This window comes from Marmota monax, unplaced genomic scaffold (assembly GCF_021218885.2).
Source record: "Marmota monax isolate L192 unplaced genomic scaffold, Marmota_monax_Labrador192_F-V1.1 WCK01_AAM20220418_F8-fsc00173, whole genome shotgun sequence".
Lineage (NCBI taxonomy): Eukaryota > Metazoa > Chordata > Mammalia > Rodentia > Sciuridae > Marmota > Marmota monax.
The window spans coordinates 2,645,875-2,663,378 of record NW_026694620.1 but is presented as its reverse complement, the minus strand read 5'-3'; the positions used below and the strand labels follow the sequence as shown (position 1 = coordinate 2,663,378).

Sequence of the window (17,504 nt, the reverse complement as noted above, 5' to 3'; positions counted from 1 at the left end):
TATGAGCTCAAAAAACAAAATAGAACTTCATGATATGGCAAAGGGCAATAATAAAATAGATATTGAAAAAAGCATCCTGGTTCTGTTGCAGATGTAAGAATAGCCAAACTGGAGTTTTGGATATCAGTTGTTATGGATTTGAGCCAAATCATCATCTTTTTGGTCTGTAGAAATCGCTTTAGTTAATCTTTCTGGAATCCAAATCGGCTGCTGTTCTCCCTGTGGAAACACATAAACAGACCCCCGACTCCAGACAATCACTGGGTCAGGACCTTGGTTAATCTCTCTGGAATCCAAATCGGCTGCTGTTCTCCCTGTGGAAACACACAAACAGACCCCCGACTCCAGACAATTACTGGGTCAGGACCTTTCCATTGTCCTGTTAGAATATCCTTCCAAAGTACCTTGGGCTTATGTACATTTTTTGGACACATATGCCTTTCCGCAGCACTAAGTCCTGATGAATCCAAATTTAAAAAGTTTAGAGTAAAAAGGGTTATTTTAAGTTTATCTTTGGGGAATATATACCCCTTCCCAATTCCTTCTTTTTGCTTTAATAAGTACATTTTAATAGTTTGATGAGCTCTTTCAACTATGCCTTGTCCCTGTGGATTGTATGGGATTCCTGTTATATGAGTAATGCCAAATGTTGAGCAAAATTGTTTAAAAGAGGTAGAAGTATAACCAGGGGCATTATCTGTTTTCAACTGTTTTGGAACACCCACAGTGGCAAAATTTTGTAAGCAATGAGCTATAACATCTTTAGTTTTTTCTCCGGCATGAAGGGAGCCCATCAAAAATCCAGAAGAAGTATCAACTGTAACATGCAAATATTTTAATTTTCCAAATTCTGGCAAGTGTGTGACGTCCATCTGCCAAATATGGTTAGGTATCAATCCTCTAGGATTGACTCCAAGATTAACTTGTGGTAAAAAGGTCACACAATTTTGACATTGTTTTATTATTTGTCTAGCTTGTTCCTTAGTTATTTTAAAACGCTTTTGTAAAGTATTAGCATTGACATGGAACTTTTTATGAAAATTTATAGCTTCTTCTAGTGTAGAGAAAATATGTATGTCATGTGTAGTTTTATCTGCTAAATCATTGCCCAAACTAAGGGCTCCAGGCAATCCTGTATGTGCCCTGATATGTCCTATAAAGAATGGATCTTTTCTGTCCCAGATTAGACTTTGTATAGTGGAAAGCAAAGAGAAAACAGTAGAAGAAGGGCAAATCCTACCAGCATCTTCAAGAGATACTATAGCATTAACTACATACTGACTATCAGAAAATAAATTAAATACAGAATCTTTAAACATCACAAAAGCTTGTAAAACTGCATTAAGCTCTACCTTTTGAGCTGATTGTTTGGGTACTAAAAATGTAAAAGTTTGATCAGGGGTAACTACTGCTGCTGTACCATTATTTGACCCATCAGTGAATATATTTGGAGCATTCATGATAGGTGTTTTTCTTGTCATTTTTGGAAAAATTACAGGATGCAATGACCAAAAAGACAATAAAGGATTAGATGGTAAGTGGTTATCAAATGAAACATTAGATTTGCACATGATTATTGCCCAAGTATTTAACTCATTAGCTAACTCATCAATTTGATTCATAGTATATGGAGTAATAATTTTATTGGGAGAAATTCCAAACACTCCCTTTGCTGCTTTTATTCCTTTGAGTATGAATTGTCCTACAGCCTCAGGATACCTAGTAAGAATAGTGTTAGGAGAATAAGATAAATGTATCCATAATAATGGATCTTCTTGCCAAAATACTCCTGTAGGAATATTTTTTGTTGGTAGTACAATAAATAATAAAGGCAAACTTATATCAATTCTATCCAAATGCATATTTTCCATATATGTTTCAATGATTTTTAATGCCTTTCTTGCTTCAGGCATTAACATTCAGGGTGAATTTGGATCTGATGGACCTTTTAGGATATCAAATAAAGGTCCCAACTCTCCTGTTGGTATACCTAAATAAGGCCTTATCCAATTTATGTCTCCTAATAACTTTTGAAAGTCATTAAGTGATTTGAGTTGATCTACTCGTATTTGAATGTTTGGTGGACGGACCATGGTTGAGGATAATAGAACTCCTAAATAATTAATTGGAAAATTTAATTGTACTTTACCTATTGCTATCTCTAGATTATAATTTTTTAATAAGTTTGTAAGTGTGGCATAACATTCTAGCAATGTGTTTTTATCTTTGTGTGCTAATAATACATCATCCATATAGTGAAATATTTGTAGTTCAGGATTTTGATTTCTAAGTGGCTGGATTACTTTGTTAACATAAATTTGACACATAGTTGGGCTGTTAGCCATCCCTTGAGGGAGTACTTTCCATTCATATCTCTGATCAGGACCTTCATGATTCAGTGCAGGGATAGTAAATGCAAAACGTGGACTATCCTCAGGATGAATTGGAATTGAAAAAAAACAATCTTTAATATCTATAACTAAAACATACCAGGTTTTTGGCAAAGCAGACAACTGAGGAATCCCTGATTGAGCAGGTCCCATAATAACCATCTCATTATTAATGGCTCTTAAATCTTGCAATAATCTCCATTTACCAGATTTCTTTTTGATGACAAAAATGGGAGTATTATGGGGAGATACAGAAGGTTGTATATGTCCTTCTGCTAATTGTTGTTTGACCAGGTCATGGGCTGCTTGTATCTTTTCTTTAGTCAGGGGCCACTGAGGAACCCATACTGGTCTTTCTGATTTCCATGTAATTTTTATTGTCTCAGTGGCCCTTTCTGAAAATCCAACCCATGTCTGTCTGTTCCTTGATCTATTTGTATTGGTGCTGCTATACCTTGTTCTTGTTTTTCTAATCTTTTTCCTTTCCTAAAACCTTGTCTAGTCATAATAGTGGGTGCATTTTGGTTGATGTTATTTGTTAATGTCAAACCTAATTGATCTAGGACATCTAGTCCCCATAAATTTACGGGAAGATGATCCAATACGTATGGCTGTATAGTTCCTTCACATCCTTCAGGATCCTTCCAATCTAATACCATTGCACTTCTATGGGGATTAGTTGCCACTCCTAGGCCTCGAAGCGTTTGAGTGGCTTGTTGTAATGGCCAATGTTTTGGCCATTCTTGACGAGAGATGATGCTAAGGTCTGCACCTGTATCCAGTAGCCCATTAAATTCATGTCCTTGAATATTTAGTTTTAGCATGGGGCGAGAATCTAAATTTAAAGAAAGCATAGCCCAATCTACACCTGTGGAGCCTAATCCCTTGGAACCTCTTTCTACAGTACGACTGGAAAATTTATCATGTAGGCTGGGTATTATTAGTAACTGTGCTATTCTATCTCCTGGTGAAATTACTGATATACCCTTTGGAGAACTGGCTATAATTTTTATTTCACCTTCATAATCGGGATCAATTACCCCAGGACTATCATAAGTCCTTTTAGAGTAGAAGAGCTGCGTCCCAATAATAAGCCTACTGTTCCTTTGGGAAGAGGTCCTTTCACCCCTGTGGGAATGATTTGAACTCCCATCTCTGGAGTTAGTACTGCTCTGGCGGAGGCGCAGATGTCCAACCCTGCGCTCCCTCTGGTTTGTCTGATGACGGATCTGATGGACAATGTGTCCTGGGCACTACCCTGATGGGGTTGCTGGGTTCCTCCAGTGCTCCGTATATTTGTGGTTTTGGGCCCCGGAGCATTGGGCCCCCCTGTCCATTTTTTGGCAATGGAGCCCGATGCCTTTCTCCACGATATCGTGGATAAACACCTGGTCCTTGTTCGTTTTTTGATAATGGAGTACCCTCTATGATGGTTTGAGAACGGCGTTCATTAGCCCAATGTCTCCCTCTATGGCATCGTGGGCAAATACCTGGTATTCTACTCCTTTGATACCTAGTTTTGTTAAACCCTCCTCCAATGGGGCAATTCCTTTTAAAATGTCCTGTTTGTTCACAATTGTAGCATGTTCTTGGCCTGGCATCTAAAGCCTGTTTTACTGCAGCTGCCACAATTTGCCCTTGTTCATTAATGTCTCTGGCATCTAAAGCCTGTTTTACTGCAGCTGCCACGACTTGCTCTTGTTCATTAATGTCTCTACATAATTTAATATATGTGTTTAAATCTTTATGTTTCCATGGTCTAATGATATCTCTGCACCAACGATTCGCTTGCTCATAAGCCAGGTGTTTTAGTAATGGCATTGCTTGTTCTGTATTCCCAAAAACTCTGGTAGCTGTTTGAATAAGCCTATCTACAAATTCAGCATAAGGTTCATTAGCTCCTTGTATTACCTTAGATAATTGACCTTGTAAACCTCCGTGTCCTTGTAAAGTCTTCCATGCCTTAATTGCATCTACAGCAATTTGTGCATATACACCAGGATCATATGCAATTTGTTGCTGCTGATCCTCATAAGGTCCCTTTCCTAACAACATATCTAGATTTCTCTGAGGATAACCAGCTGCTGCATTTCGCCTAGCCGTCTCCTTGCAGAATTCCTCATTGGCAACCTTCCATAACAGGTATTGTCCTCCATTTAGCACAGCTTTACACATATTAGCCCAATCTGCTGGCATCATGTTCAAGTTGTTAATGGATTCGACCATGCTTACAGTGAAGGGTGCTTGAGGACCATAGGTTGTTACAGCCTCTTTTAGCTGCTTCACTGTTTTGAAATTTAAAACTTGGTAAAATCGCTGCCCTCCTGCCTCAAATACAGGGCATGTTAATATATGAGATCTTGTCTCAGGATCCCAACTATCAACTGCGGGGGTTGGGGACCTCCCAGCATATGGAGGTGGCCTTGTTAGTTGGACACTTACGTCCTCTGGTGATAGAAAGGTGTTAGTAGCAGTCTCCTGTAGAGGTGGTGCTGTTGGTTGGACACTTACACCCTCTGGTGATAGAAAGGTGTTAGTAGCAGTCTCCTGTTGTAACTTTCCCCCTGATGGCTTTTTCTGTTTTACACTTTCTTTCTCTGTCTGACTAGCTTGAGAGACCTTCTCTTTTACTTGAATGTTTTCCTCTGTCTGACTAACTTGAGAGACCTTCTCTTTTACTTGAATCAATATGTCTTCTCCTTCCTCTACCATTGTCTGAACTGAAGGCTTTGGACTAAGCAAACAAGATATGAACGTCCACAATGGCAATGTGCCAACTGGCAGAGTCCCTGGGCTTTTCTTTTCTATTCTTTTTAAATCTTCACCATGATGGTTCCATTGTGATATATTTAACAACTCCTCCTTAAAAAGCCATGGGCTACATTTTTGTATTGTATCAACGTATGCCCTGACTGTTCTTGATTTTACTGAGATGCCTCCTTCCTCTAACAATTTACTTAACACTCTTTCAGTTTGTTTTTTGCTAATTTCTGATCCCATATTTCTACTATAATACAACCCAACAAGATGACGCCAAACAAAACCGAGACAGAATGAAATAAAAAGGGAACAACAAAAAGTCATTATAGCCTTTCTATCCTCCTGACATGTGCATCCGTCCTTTCTCCCTATCTGTTCCTCAGACGTAAATAGTTTTTCCTCAGATGTGAGCGGTTTTTCACTCATCTCCAGGGACAGGCAACTTAAAACAAAAGTGAAGCAAAATAAAAGAGGAATCTTAAAATGGCTACCCATCCTCTCGCCCTGCCCTCAGGGGCGAGCAGTTTCACTTACCCTCAGTCGCTCCCCGTGCGAGCCACCAAATGCCGCAGTCTGGCTGGGCACAATCAGGAGCCACTTGTCAAAAGAAACTAACTTTATTTTTAGAACCACACATGCCAAACAAAACAGCCTCTCAGGAAAAACCCTCAGAGCCTCAACTGCCACCACCGGCTTTCCACAAGCCTCTCTCTCCCACACCAGCTTCTCTCCACCTCCCACAATCCTCCTGCTCTTGAGGCCGATTGGCTGGGTCACGTGGGCGGAGCCAAAAAAATCCCCCAATGAGCAGCTCCGTGGTCTGAAAGGTCAGGGAAACAGCCCAATGAGCATCACCGCAGAGGAGCCAATCAGCTAGATGTTGCTGGGGCCGCTGTGAGCCAATCATCAGCCGGCAGCTGGAAGTTTGCTGGCAGCTGGAAGTTTGCTGGGGCCCCTTCGGCTGTGGCTCTCAACATCCTTTCCCCTAAATGACTGACAGAGGAGGGCCCCATCTAGGGCATGCCACCACGTTCTTTGTGAACACTGGAGTAAAGATCCCAAACATGTCCAGAGACTGGAAAGCACATCACACCCGAGGATTAGAATTTGAGTGGCAGAGGGGTAATCTAGTTCTAAGTAATGTGGACTTCTTCTGGAAAGACCACCCTACTGCTAGAATGCCCTACTTCTAGAACATAAAATTGCTTCATTTAGATGTATTTGTGGCTCAAAAAAAAATAGCTCTTGTGTGTTAGGCAATATGGGGGCTCAACTCTTTGCTGAGTGAATCTAAAATTCTCATATTTGCCCCTGTCCAGGAGCATCTATTTCTTTTATTTTTAAACTAAAGAGTATTGTATTTACCACCTTCTTTTCCTCCTCCTCCAATTCTGCCTCAGTTTTCTCTTCCAATTCCCTCTCCTCTGTTTCCTTTTTCTTCCCTTCCTTTACCTTCTGAGCCTTCATACTTTTGGGGTGTCTATTTCTGCCTCTTCTCTTTCTATCCGCAGAAGTCTGTGTTTGTCTAATAATTGGCAGGAGAGATCTTTTTTTTTTTTTTCTTTCTAAGTGATGAATAGTTGGCGTCAGATCAAAGACAAGCCCTGTGGTTTTCTGGCTGCCCCAGAAGGGCGGTGCAGCTGGCAGGCGTCCCAGCTGCCTGGTGATAGGCATGTGGAAGAGATACCAAGCTCACAGGTCACTGTGTATGTGTTCGTGTACGTGTGTTTTTCAGGCCAACAGCAGGCTGAAGCAGATTGAGAAGGAATATACTCAGAAGCTTGCCAAATCTTCCCAGGTAAGCAACAGTAAAAGAACCAAAACAAAAACCAAAAATGAAACCAATACATCAAAGCCTTTGTACTTCAGAGTTAAATTTAATTCTTTTCAGTTTCTCGTGGATTAGTATCATATATTTGATGGGTATATAAATAAATAAAATATGTTTTTAATATTTCAAGAAAAATGAGGCACATTGACCCATTTGAACCTGAACACTCACACACTCAGATGTTGTAAAACCAGCCTGAACACCTGAACAAGCCCAGGCTAAAGCACATTTCACAAGGGTAAAAGACACCTACATTTGTGATGTAAGCAGTTTGATACCATCTGTGCTTTTTTGCAGTATTACATTTTGCTTCCACTAAAGACTACTTTACAACATCGGTCAAAATGTTAAAGAATTCTAGGTTAAATCAGCAAGCAGTGCAACTGTTGATTCCTTTTGGAAAAAAGAAATCATAAGTCCCTAAATCCACATCTTGCTGTTTATTATGAACTATAGTAGTTTGGATATAAGAAAGACCTATAATTGAATACTCATCTCTACTTGAAATATGATGCTCAGAGTACCTTTCTGTCTTAAGTTGTTACAGTGTTGTCCAGTGGCATTGTTTAGGCAATCCAAGCCTTCCCTAGTTATAAGGGTGATTCTAGAATAAATAGGTACTATTTAATCTTCATTTTGCAGATGGATAAATTAAGCCATTTAGTTTTGTAAGCTTCATATCTAATGATTTTTAAATTGGCTTGTCTTATATATTACAAGCATACAATGATATGCTTGTAGTAAACTGAAATTTATATTCCATGTTATGAGTTACCACATAACAGTAGAAACAACACAATAGCAAAACAATAATGGTATCCAACTGCTTGTGAGAACTAAGTCTGTTGACTCATTCAGCCTCATTCACAGGAGCTATGGGGTTAAGAACTATATCATTGGCCCCATTTTTCCAGTTGAGAAAACTGAGACTCAGAGAGATGTGATCACACAAGTTAGCAAGTGACTAAGCCAGGATCTGACTCCAAAGTGGAAATTCCAAACCTCAACACTACCAGCCTGGCCCAACCCTTTACATTTTTAATATGGCAAACTTTAGTGATAGTTATCAGGAAGTGTCTTCAGTTCTATAATTATTTCTAAAATGTGCATGTTATATAATTCTCATCCCATTAGGAAACCAAAAGTCTTTGTCTAAATGAAGAGTCAGATATGTTTACATAAGAGTTGATGGTGGTGTCTTGTTTCCAGCATTCCAGCCCTTTTTTGAGGAGGAAACATAAAGTTTCCTTTTTAACCCCTGAAAGAGATTCTTATAATCAAAAGAAATCTTATTATTCCAAAAATTAAAGTTTAAACTAAAACATGACAAATCCCTACTGGCATACACCTACATCCTGCTTATTTTGGTTTATGTTAAATGGGGGAAACAGACTGAGAGTGAGATATAAGATAGCTAATAAAAATGCCTAAGTAATGAGTGTATAAACAGGAGTACTTAAGTTTATCTAAAGGAATGTCTGAAGCAGCCCGATTAGGTGACATTAAAGCAAATTAAATTTAAGTTAGTGTTGTGGAAGAAAGCCTCCGCTTTGGAGTCCACAGGCCTGGATTTGAATACCAGTCCTACCACTTGTGTGACCCTGAGCCAGCTCACCTGCCTTCTTTGGCATTTGGTTCCTCGTTTGTTGGATGGGGAGGCAGTGCTGACCTCACAGAACAATTCCAACCACCGAGTAAAACAATGCCAGAACGTGTGCAGTGTGGGGCCTCCTTCAAGCCAAAGCACCACAGAGCTGGGAGCAATTTTAGTGGAAGTACCAAAATTGCAGTTGAGAAAGGACACAGGGAGGGAAGAATTTTTAAAAGAGCTGTAAAAGGGAGACATTATTTCTCAGATACTGTGTTTTAGAGTGTTCAAGGATTGATAAAATCTCCCTGCAAAATGTGGAGGCTCATAGGGTCACTGTTTTCTCAATAAAGACATGAAAGAACAGGAAAAGGATGTGGAAAACCCAACCAGGAACAATTGTCATGCTATAGTCCTTGTTTCATAAATGAAAGGACAATGCGACACCAAAACAGAAAAGAAACATGGAAAGGACACAGCAACAGAAGACAGCCCTCCCTCCTCATAAGAGGGAAAGCCTCACTTGGATAATGTTTTGTCTGCCCACTGCTGAATACATATTAATATTTATACTAGTGTAGGCGTATCTGCAGGTATTTATATCCATGAAGTAGCACTAGAGGAACATTGGTCTATATGCCAGTCAGTGCCAAAAAACAGATATGTTTTAAATGAATTATAGAAAACAAAACCATGATTGGCTTTTTCCACTTTCAAGTGGTGGCTTACTGGAATCTCTAATACACATCTCATCAAGTTGATAGGAATGCCAGAAGCAAAGTTGCTTACCTCCGTTTATCAGAGTTTTTAAAATCTCTCTTTTTAAAAAGGTAGTAAAATGAATGCATTAGTGATGGATGCATTGGCACCGAGGAGAGCAACAGGTTAAATTTGGAAAATATTTTAAATATCTTTCCTCCTTTAAAGGAAGCTACTTTATCTTTAAGATTTTATCAAGCCTTAGGACCTAACTCACCAGCACACGGAACCCTGAGCACACCTGCAGACTTGGGCTTCTCCAAGGTCCTCAGCATTCGCCATGTCCCCAGTGCTTGCATCATCTCTGGGCAGCTAACAGTCACCATTTCCCTCAGAATCACATATTTGGAGTTTTAATCTCAACATTATATATCAGCCTTGCTTTTTCAGTCTTAATGCAATTTCCTTGCTCCGCAGTCACCTAGCAGCCTTTTTTCAAAGAAATATAGTGCTGTTTTGCAAGAAGATGCCTCCTTGAGAACCACAGCTGGGACACCAGCCAGCTCACCAGTGCTGAGGGACGGCTCCCTGCTGCCCCATGCTCGCTTCACCATCCCATACACCTTACCCACTGGCTTCTGACTGCATGTCACTCTCCAGGGGCCAGCCCAGACCGCAGAGGGTAGTGCGGAACTCCAGTGTGCTGACCTTCCTAGTCAGCAGTAGAGCTCATCATGTCTGTGGTGGTTTTTTGCTGTTGATGTTTTATTTTTGTTTTGTCTTGTGGAGTTGAACCCAAGGGTGCTCTTTACTGAGCTATACCCTCAGCCTTTTTTTTTTTTTTAATAGAGTTCCACTAAGTTGCCCAGGCTGGCCTCAAACATGCGATCTTTCTAGATTATATTATAGTTTTAGAAAAATCTCAAACTACAATATGAAAAACATTAGAATAAGTTAAAGGTGAAATTTAACCTCTGTGGAATTCTGTTATATTTTGTTTTATTTGTTTGTTTGTTTACTGTGAATCTGGGGGTTAAACCCAAGGCCTAGTGCATGCTAGGCAAGCATTCTACCAACTGAGCTACATCCCCAGCCTGAAATTCTGTTATTTTTAAGATCTTCAATAATATCCCTAACATTTACACAAGATTTTCATTGCTTGACAATTATTAAACTACCATTGCTTTTAAGGGTTAGGTTGCTTACAGCATTGGCCCCAAATAGCTCTTTTATTTGCCAACATATTTTTAATATCTATATGAGAATGTTCTATGCCAGTTCTTTCTCTGAAGCTAATACAGGGTAAACATTTAGTTAACTGGTGGCATTTCACTTTATGGCTTTTAATTATGATTTAAGCACAACTGGAGAGTTTTGATTATATTTGTATATATTACCTTTTATTTTTCTCAGAAAATTTTACATTATTTTTCCATTAAAAGTCTATCCCAATATAATTTTCCAGGTGATAATTTTTCTTATTTACCATTATTACAGTTACACTACTTAAATATTTATTAAGTACTAGTTATATGTACTGGGCTAAGCTGAAAATGGTACATTTTCTTATACTCTGCAGCTACAACTAATAGACCTAAGGACCCATGCTTTGTTCCATATGTAAAGCATGCATGTTAATCTGAATGTTATGATTATTTATCAATATGAAAGTAATTATGTAACTCCTGTTTTTAAATATCACCCTATTTCAGCAGCCTCTCTATACCCATCATATCTGTCAGTCTGTCGGCCAATTTGTCTAACCAAGGTGTTTCACCTGAAATGGTCTGACATTCTCCTCCTTATGTCACCTTGATAATTTTTAAAAAGAGCTTTCCAAATGTAGTTTTATTATTCCTCCTGTAGGAATCTCATTATTCACCCAAAGAATGAAAAGGTTTTGTTTTCCCCAAGCGTGCCCCCTCAGAACATCCTGGACTTGAAGCTGCTCCCAAGTCTCCCTTTGATGTGGTCTTATCTTAAGTTTTCTGAAAATAAGGGGTCCCTGTTTTGTACCCTTGTGGTCATTTGAAGTAGTCCAAAATATTTTTATCTTCAGTCTCTGGTCAGTTATTACTAATCTCAATCCTAGAATTTTTTAAAACATAAAATTGCCTTGTACTTTAAAAAATAGATCACATGACTGTGGTTGTGGATACGTGACTCTATACACGTAATAACATTATATAAAACTAAACACACATTACAGAATCTAACCCTTCATTTCTATAAGGTTGTGGTTTATTCAACTTGAAACATTGAAATAGTAAGTTGTTTTTACTCTTTGACCCCATGCTCTTATAAAAATATCAGTCTTAAATTTCATGTTAGGCCAAGGAAATCCAGCTCTTTCTGATCCCTTGCTCCTTTGGCCATGTGACCAGAGTTGATTATTCTGTGCTTCAATTCTTGGCATTTACTATAAGAATTTAACGTTTCCCATTTCATATAGGTGCTATCAGAATTAATTGGATTGATACCAAAATGGAAACAACATTTAATCAAAATTCAGAAAACAGACGAAAACTGTTCTATTCTAATCTCAGTAAATGAATTCCTCCACTCAGAGCAGAAGGCCCCAGTTACATTTATATATAGCATATATATATAGTATCACTATTATGTACCTTATCATTTCACAATTATGGTACTATTTGATTATTTATATATTCTCAATTTTAAGCTTTGTTACAGTGAGTTAAGTACTCCATATTTTCTGTAGCTAAACAAGCTATTATTTATGTCAATAATAACAACTAATGTTTTATAGGACTTGGCTCCCCAGAGACTCCTTACAATTTCTGTTTATTGTCTTCTGATGCCATGATCTGGTTTTGTCACCAAATAATAATTGGAAAAACAGAGCTCAAGAAAGATAGCTAGTGAGTCCACTGTTTCTCACCAACCAGCTCCCCTCCTGTGGAACCAATAGAATTATGTGCAAACCCAGGACATAATTTTTTTTTATTAGAAGAAACACCATTTCCTGCTTTTAAAAAGTCATCACTATTGAATTTGAAAGGAAATGGTTTGGACCAAAAGAAGGGCAGTGCTCTCAGTAGGCCCATTAAATGTCAGAATTCCTCATCATGTAGTTCATTTGAGAAGTGGGAGAGAACCCTGTCCTAGAGGGAACCATTTCTCACATATTGGGAATGCTGCTGGAGTCTCTGAAGTGGTACCATTTGAACCCAAGTCAACTTACATGATTATGTACCAGTTAGGAAGAAGACAACATATTTGGAAGTATAAACTTCAATACCAAAACCTTGCTAAAAAGAAAAGTCAAGTCTGCTAGTTAGAGGAACCAGTTAATGCAGCAGTGGATCTGACTGCATGCTTCAACTCCTGCCTGTCTCCTTGTTGATGTCATCTTCAACAATGTAAAATATTTGACATCTCTCAGTGCCTCTGTTTACTCATTTATAAAAGAGGGGTAATACTTGTCCCACAGTAGTAAATGACATAAGAACTTGAGGTGCTTAACAGACTGCACAAACATTAGTGAATACCTAACACTTATCATAGAACTAGGTGACCATGAGGAGGGAACTCTATTCATTCTTTTCTTTGGTTGCTACAGTTCAAAGTCTTCTTAAAGGCAGAATCACTTTTCTCACTCTAATAAGTATATTTCCCAGCAAAATAAAATCTGACGCTTTTCATATTTTTGAGATCACAGATGTTCTTTCTTCTGATGAGTAAATATTGTGGAATGTTATAGTGGAAATGTCTTCCAAATATATTTGGTCCAGCAGTTGTTCACCATTCACAGTTTTATTATAGTCTTTTATTGTTGGAATTTCATGCATTAATAGTGTATGATATGTTAATTGAAAATATTTAGATTGTGAAAGAGTTTTGCCAGATTCAGTCTTTTGTTAGGCATAAATACATATAAAATAGATGCCTCTCACTGAAGAATGTGGAGTTATAGCATGCTGTTTTCATTTCAGATCATAGCAGAACTTCAGACAACCATTTCCTCTCTGAAAGAGGAGAGCAGCCGACAGCAGCTTGCTGCAGAAAGGCGGCTCCAGGATGTTGTACAAAAGTTTGAAGATGAGAAGCAGCAGCTGATTAGAGATAATGATCGAGCAATCAAGGTAATCTGAAGACTTCAGTAACCAGTGGTACCAGCTGCTTTCATGTAATTAAAAGGAGGCTGAAATCCCAGCAGTGGGCAGATGAATGCAGGTATCTGGCTTGCTCACACAGCCTGCAGTAATTCCATTCACTGGCCTCTACCTTTGATGTATCCAGTGACTCAGGCTGACTTCCCTCTAAGAGATTGCATGCCAGCATAAAAAGTCATTTTTGGCAAGCCCAGTCCATTCACATTGAACAAATATTTGAAAAATACCTTGTCCTTTCTCTTGAGAACCACTTTGGAATTGTCTCTTGAAATTAGAATGACTGTTTCAGCCCAGTACTGCTGCCTAACACATTCAGAAGTCAGCTTCCAATTTACATTCTCTTCTTTGCCCACATCCTTTCATTATGTATTCGCATAATGAGAAATAACCCATTGGAGGCTTGGAATGCCAACTATTTGATGTGCTTCAACACAGTACAGGGTGGACCGTTGCTGCTGAGAACTGAGGTTGTTTCCAAATGACTTCAGAGAATCACACCTTAATAGCCACAGAAAACTCCCTGGACCTGATTCTTTAGGTGATAGGCAGGCAGATCTCAAAGTAGTTTTCTCTTGGCTTCATAGCGATAGATGTTATTGTAAGCATCTATATCATGCTGTGTTTAATCTATGAGGATAAGCATCTGGAAACCTTTATAAATAAGGCCTAAAAGAGAACAAAAATTTTTTTAAAGAATTCCCACCAAAAGATTCTTTTTCGGTGATTTGACTTTACTCTGACAATGCTTAAAGCATGTAGAGTAATCATACAAAGAAAAATTCAGGTTTTATTACTGCCCTTTTCTTCCTAACCTCTTCCTTTTCCTTTTCTATTGCCCATCGTAAGCAATCTGAATAAAATTGGGGAAAAGTTAGTGTTCACATAAGTTATTTTCGCGTGTGCGCGCGCGCGCGCACACACACACACACTCTTTAAGCCTGTGGATAATATTCAATAAAACAAAAAGCCTTGAAAGACAAAATCTTTAAGGCTATTACAGCCAGCCTTCCCACTTTACAGGTAAAGAGTTGTGTTTGTTAATGACATTTTCCCTACTTATTTCCCCATGTGAGCTTTTTCCCTAGTTGTGTGATGAGATTTTAAAAAACAAAAAACTTCCCTTTTCATATTCTGGTAATGTAAACACGTCTTTCAAGGCTTTTCACTTAAAAATGCACAGGAAGTGTCCATTGATCCATCTGTTTTGCTTTGCATGAACTGAATTGTGTACTTTGTCTAAATTGTTTCAGTTATATGTTTTAAGTGAATTTCTTTTCCATTTATGTTCAAATGCCAAGTGGTAGTTAATTTCCAAATTTTAAATATTAAATAATTAAATCCCTCTGGATAAGCAAAAAGGGAAAAACAAATTTGGTTACCCCTAACAACATAATTCCAATATTGTTTTTTGAAGATTAAAAAGTATGTTGAAAGAATTATAATTAGTATAATTGCCCATTTTTAATGACTTATTCTACAACTTTAATCCATTTACCTATTAAAAGGGGAAAACATTTTCATCCTCATTTTAAACAAAACCCAAATCACTAAGACTTAGCTTTAAATTATGGCAGTTTTTTTTGCATGTAGCATAAAAACATAAAGCATATTTAAAAGTCACCTGAAAATCAAGAATTAAAATTATAATCCATTTAAGATACAATTCAGTTTTGGTTCACTTAAGTTAGGTATAAAGTTAGACTTTTTTTTTTTTTTTTTGCTAACCCACCAAGATACTAAGATACTTGATTTTTTTTTTTTAAGCACTTGTCACCCTTGCTCTTTTTCCCCTAGGCTATGTCACAAAAAAATAATAGGAATAATATCTGATCTTTATGCAACATGTACTAAGTGCTAGGCTGTCTACCAAAAATTTTCATTCATCTCATGTTCCAATACCTCACTTAAGCCTTTCAATAATATTTTTTTACATTTTATATTTTTTTATTTTCTGTAACCTTTGGAAATTAATCACATGAAACTAACCCTAACGCTAACCCTAACCCTAACCCTTCTTCAACATGACTCTTAGTATAGAATAGTTCATTAGTTACGGTGAAAAATATGGGAAGGAGAGGGAGAGTGCCAGAGTCACAGGGGGCTGGCACATACCCGGAGTCCAGTAAACAGTTAATTGAATAAATTACTTTTGTTTATTAGCATACCACTCAGTCTCAAAAAAATAAATAAATAAACGGAGAAAAGTAGATCCAAAGATAGTTATATGCCACTCTTTAAAAAAGGAAACTTTCTTTAACTTTACACCCCTCCCACACCCCAGTTTCTAAACACATCATTTCACTGTCTCGGTGATGGACGATTCCATGATGAACTTTTCTTTCACTCCCATAGCTTTGGCTGTCAGAAAACCCCTGCTTTCCTTTACTGAAGGTGTCTGGTCCTGCTGGCCTTGGTGCGCCCTTCCAGCACGCCCGTCCTCATCTTGGCTCCCAAGGCATTGCCTCTGGTTCACTATCTTCCTTTTCATTGAAAAACCTCTGTTACTGAGTGGGTTTTTGAAGAAAGCATTGGAACTGTTCCTTTAGGCTTGTGATCTAAGTTTGGTGACATGGCTAAGTCTTTGTCACCTGAGGATCTGTGGCAAATTCAAACTTGGAGACCTTTGTAGGCTTTGTTGGAGGTTTGCAGGCTTCAGCTAATCACTTCTCAGGGCCACAACTGGACTTTCTCCTTCCTCCACTGCTCAGGCAGGTCCAGCTCACTGTGGTTTTGCAGGATTCTCCTCTCCCGCCTTCTTGCCCACTATTTTCTCCACTTTGGCCTCCCTGCCCATATGGTAATATTTATAAGGAAGATACTTTCCTCTTCCTGATCTTACAAATGGAGAAACTGAGGTTCAGTAACCAGCCAAAGACCATACTGCCTAACAACTGTTGGACCATGTTCAGTGTGCATTACAGGAGAGCCTGAGGTATTCAGGGTTATGCCGTGCCTCGGGATCCTGCATCTTGTCTATGAAAACGAGTCAGATGACCATGTCAAGTGAACCTGGAGATACTCTAGCTACAGCTTTTTTGGAAATTCTAATTATGTATGAGTATTTTATACATACAAATAGAGATAGTAGATAAATACAAGTACTCAAAGACAGACTCACCAGGAAGCTTGGTTTCCTGGAACCAAATGCATTTGTCTGTAGTTAAGTCAACAGTGCTATAAAAGCAGTGTTCATGCTAATTGTGAAATGTCTTTCACCCACTTTCAGGTTTTTGGTGACCTAAGCTCCCTTTAGCAAGTGGTCAAGAATGGACGTGGAGAGAGTACACCTCTTCTTATCCCACCAGAGCTTCCAGTCATGTTTCCATGGGTGTTAAAATAATGCTTAAGAGAATATTTGAGGTATTAAATAGTCTACTAACATTGGCTGACAGGATTCCAGTCTCTGCAGTGTAACTTGATAAAACATTTTTGGAGGCTAATTTGGTGATACCTATCATTATTAAATTGCCTGAGAGACATACCTAGCCTTTGACCCAATCCCAGAATTTGCCCTAAGGTGACGATTAAAGAGGTGCAGTGAGCGTTAGCTAGTCAAGAAGATGCTTGTCCTGGCATTCATTCAGCAGTGTAATTTATTCAATTAACTATTTACTGGGCTCCTGATATGTGCCAGCCACCTGTGACTCCAGCATTCTCCATCTCCTTCCCATACTTTTCACAGTAAATAATAAACTGAAAACTACTCTAAACTAAGAATTATGTTGAAGAAGGATATTTAAGCATGTTAAAAATGTTCGCAAGATATTTTTCCATGAAAATGCAGGTTACAAAACACATGAGTTCATTCTTTAGGGAAAAAAAAAGTATACAAGAGCGAAAAAATTGCAATCATATATCAAAGTTCTACTGGTAGATATCTCTGAGTGGTGGATTTGTGTTGAAATTTCTTACTTTATATGTATTTAAATTATAATATCTCTTTTGCAATAAGATGCAAAAATCCTTATCATTGATTATTTTAGCTCACTTCCACATTTAAAGTCAAGTTTATAAAAAGAATGATCTCTGCAGCATACCCCAAACTTGGTGGCTTACAGCAACAGCTATGTCATATGCCCATAATTCTCAGGACCAGGGAT

At 38.3% G+C, this 17,504-nt stretch overlaps 1 protein-coding gene across 7 annotated transcripts in view; it reads left to right on the top strand.

The window, feature by feature from the left end:
• The window catches only part of Cep112 (centrosomal protein 112), a 472,978-nt gene that overhangs the window by 367,063 nt on the left and 88,411 nt on the right, over positions 1–17,504 (top strand). For 6 of the 7 annotated variants that reach the window (XM_046422633.2, XM_058572199.1, XM_058572195.1 and 3 more), the window contains 2 exons: positions 6,886–6,948; positions 13,225–13,374. In XM_046422633.2, coding sequence (XP_046278589.1) covers positions 6,886–6,948; positions 13,225–13,374 — 213 coding nt within the window. The remainder of the gene's footprint in view (positions 1–6,885; positions 6,949–13,224; positions 13,375–17,504) is intronic. The other variant, XM_058572198.1, reaches the window with a different exon arrangement.